The sequence below is a fragment of the Frankliniella occidentalis genome, unplaced genomic scaffold (genome assembly GCF_000697945.3).
Source record: "Frankliniella occidentalis isolate FOCC.00 unplaced genomic scaffold, Focc_3.1 Scaffold290, whole genome shotgun sequence".
Classification (NCBI taxonomy): Eukaryota; Metazoa; Arthropoda; class Insecta; order Thysanoptera; family Thripidae; genus Frankliniella; species Frankliniella occidentalis.
The window spans coordinates 132,785-136,830 of NW_026267416.1; the positions used below are offsets into that span (position 1 = coordinate 132,785).

Genomic DNA, 4,046 nt, shown 5'->3' on the forward strand with positions numbered 1-4,046 from the left:
GGAGGGAGGGACGGAGGGAGGGAGTTAGGGAGGGTTGTAAAAAAAGCACACGTACCATATCGATGCCCCAGCCACTTTCCTCTACGTACGTGAACGATGCCTGCCAATGATTGCCCTGTTTCTGGACACCGCAGACGCGCCCAGCTCGCCGGCGCCCTACTTCCACATGGGGGGCGACGAGGTGCACCTCGGCTGCTGGAACTCGTCGCGCGAGGTGGTGGACTACATGAGCAGCGCGCTCGCCCGGCCCAAGAGGCGCAAGGAGGACTTCATCGCGCTGTGGGGCCACTTCCAGGCGCGCGCCACGCAGGCGCTGGACCGCGCTCAGCAGGCGCTCAGCCAGACGCTCAGCCAGCCCAGCGAGTGAGTAGCAAATGGAGTGGATACTCTGCCGTGTACAGACTGTGGGTGGGTTTGAAGGGCCTTTCACATAAAACGTCACGCAATCTTTAGACAGTCCTCTAAAGACTGTCTCTACCAGAAGGAAAAGTCCTTCCCCCTTCGCTCTTCCTGTACGTAGCGCAGGTAGGCCGCACGGCGGCGGTGTTTGGGCAGGGCAGACCACGCGCCACCACGCCAGTATGGTGGGTTGCATACGCGCTGGCTCGCAGGCGCTGTGGGGAGCGCGCAGAATTTCGCGCATCCCCCGTGGTTCCACGGGAAGGCTCGCGGTTCCGCGGGGATGCGCGAAATCCTGTGCCCTCCCGACAGCGCCTGCGAGCCGGTGCTTATGCAACCCACCATACTTGCTTGTAAGAGCCGGGAGAGCCGAGACACCCGGTACGTAAAACTGAGAGGCTTTGTGGCCTTTCTTGTGTCTCTTTCATAGTCCTGTGGGCTAATTTTTATTGTGATTTTGACTCCGGCTCCCACATGTCACGTCGGGCGGCGACCGTAACCTGCCAATGCTTTCAGGATATGACGGTCCCGCCCCCCACCCTTTTAGACGCGTCACGTAATATGTTAACGACCCCTTGCCTCTTGCCTCTGGGCGTGCGGCGCTAGTGCTAGTGAGTCGCGCGAGATGCGGTTGCAGTCCAACTAGGAGTGTGGACAGGTGAGAGTTTCTCTGGGGGCTAGACGGATCAGGTAGTGACAACGCGTCAACGGCGTGTCTCAGGATCGCCACGGACGCCCCTATCCCGGACGTCGACGCGGAGGTGGAGGGAGACGGACAGGGCAACTCGGTGCTCCGCCGGCACGAGGCCCCGGACGCGCCAGCCTCCCCGTCGGGCCCCGGGGCCGCACCCGAGGACGACCTCGACGAGGAGCGCGCGGCCAAGGGCGGGTACGACGCCACCGGCACCACCGGCATGCCCGTGATCCTGTGGACGTCCGAGCTGACCGCCGCCAACGTGGTTGAGAAGTACCTGGACAAGGACAGGTGAGTTCTCTCCCGGGTTGAGGGTCACTGTGAAAAGTAACTGTCTTGACTGTCTTGTCGCGTGCCCAGGTACGTGATCCAGCTGTGGCTGCGAGCGGGCGATCCCCTCGCCAGGGACCTGGTCTCCAAGGGCTACCGAGTGATCGTATCAACGAAGGACGCCTGGTACTTGGATCACGGCTTTGGCAACTGGAAAGGCAACTCGACCTCGGGGTACGGCTACCACCCCTGGCAGGTATGTATGAATGTTCCTGTTCCCCCTATTGAGAGTTGTTAGAACAACCAAGGTCCCCACTCGAAGGGATACATCATCACTTCAGAAGGGGGTGTACTCCGACTAGTAGTAGTCGGATGACTGGAAATTACTGGAAAATGACTGGACGTGTCTTATAGTAAACTGACCGGAGTCTCTACAGGCGATTTACCCCCGTGGGTGGTGACTGGAAAACTACTGGAAAAGTAAATAATTGTCGCGACCGTGCACACTGTGACTGGTCAAAGTAATGTACCCCTCGTCCCTATTGCAACCCCAGGTGGCGTACGACAACGACCCGCTTTCCGGACTGGAGGGGCTGAGCGGTGCAGCCCGACAAGTGCTGGGCGGGGAGGCTGCCATGTGGGGCGAGCAGGCCGACCAGAGTGGCGCCAGCACCAAGGTGAGCGTAGCGTGAGCCTAACTGACAAGCGCACTCAGAGAAATGAGTTTTCGCATCTATGGCAAATCTAAATTGGGGTAGCCACACCCCAAAAAAGGAAGGTGCTTGAGTCAACTACTCATATCCTTGGATTGGAACAAGTCAATTTCTTAGCACAGGTCTAGGAAATTGACTTGTGCCAGGTATATTTACGTTGTTCAAAGGATATTTAGTTAAATCAAGAACCTCCTTGTTTGGGTGCAATGCTCTTGTACCCAGTGAGAAATATTTCCGACGACATCGTTCCGACATCATTTTTCATGTCGTTACGACGTAAGAGTGTACCTGAAATCGACGGCTTTTCGACCGTGGAACGTCGAAACGACATCGACTGTTGAAAAGCTGTCGATTTCAGGTGCACTTCTACGTCGTAACGACATGAAAAACAATATGTCGAAACGACATCGTTGGAAGAGAATTCTGACTAGGGTAGTCCCATTGCAGATTTGCTTGGTTCAAGAACCCATTGTCTGCGTGTGCGTGAGAGTAAGAGCGTAGGCGTGAACGCGAGGACGGGAGCGTGAGGAGTCGCTCTCGTTCGTTGGGGTGGAAACATGTGCTTTGAACGCTGTCTCCTCCTGTCCGTCCTCTCGTCAGACCTGGCCGCGGGCCGCCGCGGTGGCGGAGCGGCTGTGGTCCGGCTCAGCGGCCGGCACCTGGACGGCGGCGAGGATCCGATTCGTGCGTCACCGGGACAGGATGGCGCGGCTGGGCACGCCGTCGGAGGCCGTGCAGCCCGAGTGGTGCACCCATCACGAGGGCCAGTGCTACTGACACCCGGCTCACCTGCCTATGGTATAGGCCCTACAGATCTAGTCGCGCCGACACGGCGGCGGAGCCACCCGACGGCCTGGAACTGCTTTGATCTCACTAAGATGTAACGAACGCTGCGGTGTTTGTTTTTTTGTATTTTCTATACTATCGAAACTGTTATTTTTGTACAAATATCATAGAATAAACTTATGAGGTTAAAAGCGAATGTCATTGGATGAGAAAAGTACCAGTGACGGCTTCCTGATTGACCGCCTCCTATTCTTCTTTCGTCGGTAATAATAGTGTACCACAAGGGAGAAAGCGAGCAGGTTGCCTATCTACTCGGGGCAATGTGGCACCCCGCGGCAACCCGCTACTTGCGTGAAGATGGCTCACGAAAGGCGCACCATCCGGCGGCACAGGGGTCCCCTCCTCACCTCTCACCCGTGCGCCCGCCGAGTCGAGGATAGGCAAACCCGCAACACGGCGGCGCGTGCTCTGAATCACCCGTACATATTCAACTATGGGCATATATGTTCATATAAAAGTACATATATGGGCATATATAAGTGCATATATAGCCATATATGACTTTATATATGGTCATATCTGACCATATATCGTCATATCTAAGTATATAGGGGGTCCCATATATGATCATATCTGATCAAATAAAATCATATATGATTTCATATTAAATAATCATTTCATCCGGGACATTCCAGTGTGTGTGTTCCAGTAAATGTTCACTAAGTGAGCTCTCTAGTTTCACTCTGCGGGGTCATTGGGGTCAGACCCATAGTTTACTACGCTCGTGCAAATTAAAGATTTCAGTAAATTATGATAGTTTCCAATTTTTGGGGCTCGGAACCCTATCACGTGTTGGCTCCGGCTGGCTCATTTAAAATAAATTTTTCGAGGCATCTGATGGTCTATATTTGGATATATCCAAAAACGAAATTAAAGAGGTCCCAGCAATTATTCCACGAAAACGTATGTATGTCCCCACAAAATCGCACAGAAAGCATCAATTGGGGTGACATGTGTCCCACTTCACACTTTGTTATTCCAGAGCAATGTCGCCAGCACCAGCATGCCCGGCATAGCTGCAGACTGGACGCACAGCTCAAGATCTAAACTGGACAGGCGCTGAGTGGGCGAGGTGGGGTGTTTCAAACTTCAAACCGCAAGTTCGAGCGCAAGCTGCTTAGGGT

General features: G+C 54.6%; 1 protein-coding gene across 1 annotated transcript; it reads left to right on the plus strand.

The window, feature by feature from the left end:
- Positions 1 to 91: 91 nt before the first annotated feature.
- LOC127750930 (chitooligosaccharidolytic beta-N-acetylglucosaminidase-like) lies at positions 92 to 3,053 on the plus strand. The gene is made up of 5 exons (XM_052273640.1): positions 92 to 363; positions 1,121 to 1,384; positions 1,454 to 1,619; positions 1,918 to 2,040; positions 2,677 to 3,053. The coding sequence occupies exons 1-5, from the start codon at positions 107 to 109 to the stop codon at positions 2,851 to 2,853; spliced, it is 987 nt and encodes a 328-aa protein (XP_052129600.1). The 5' UTR covers positions 92 to 106; the 3' UTR covers positions 2,854 to 3,053.
- Positions 3,054 to 4,046: the final 993 nt, after the last annotated feature.

Coding starts and splice junctions, on each gene's coding strand:
- LOC127750930 (XM_052273640.1), top strand. CDS start 107: ATGATTGCCCTGTTTCTGGACACCGCAGACGCGCCCAGCTCGCCGGCG. Junction 1,385..1,453: donor AAGTACCTGGACAAGGACAG/GTGAGTTCTCTC, acceptor TCGCGTGCCCAG/GTACGTGATCCAGCTGTGGC. Junction 2,041..2,676: donor AGAGTGGCGCCAGCACCAAG/GTGAGCGTAGCG, acceptor TCCTCTCGTCAG/ACCTGGCCGCGGGCCGCCGC.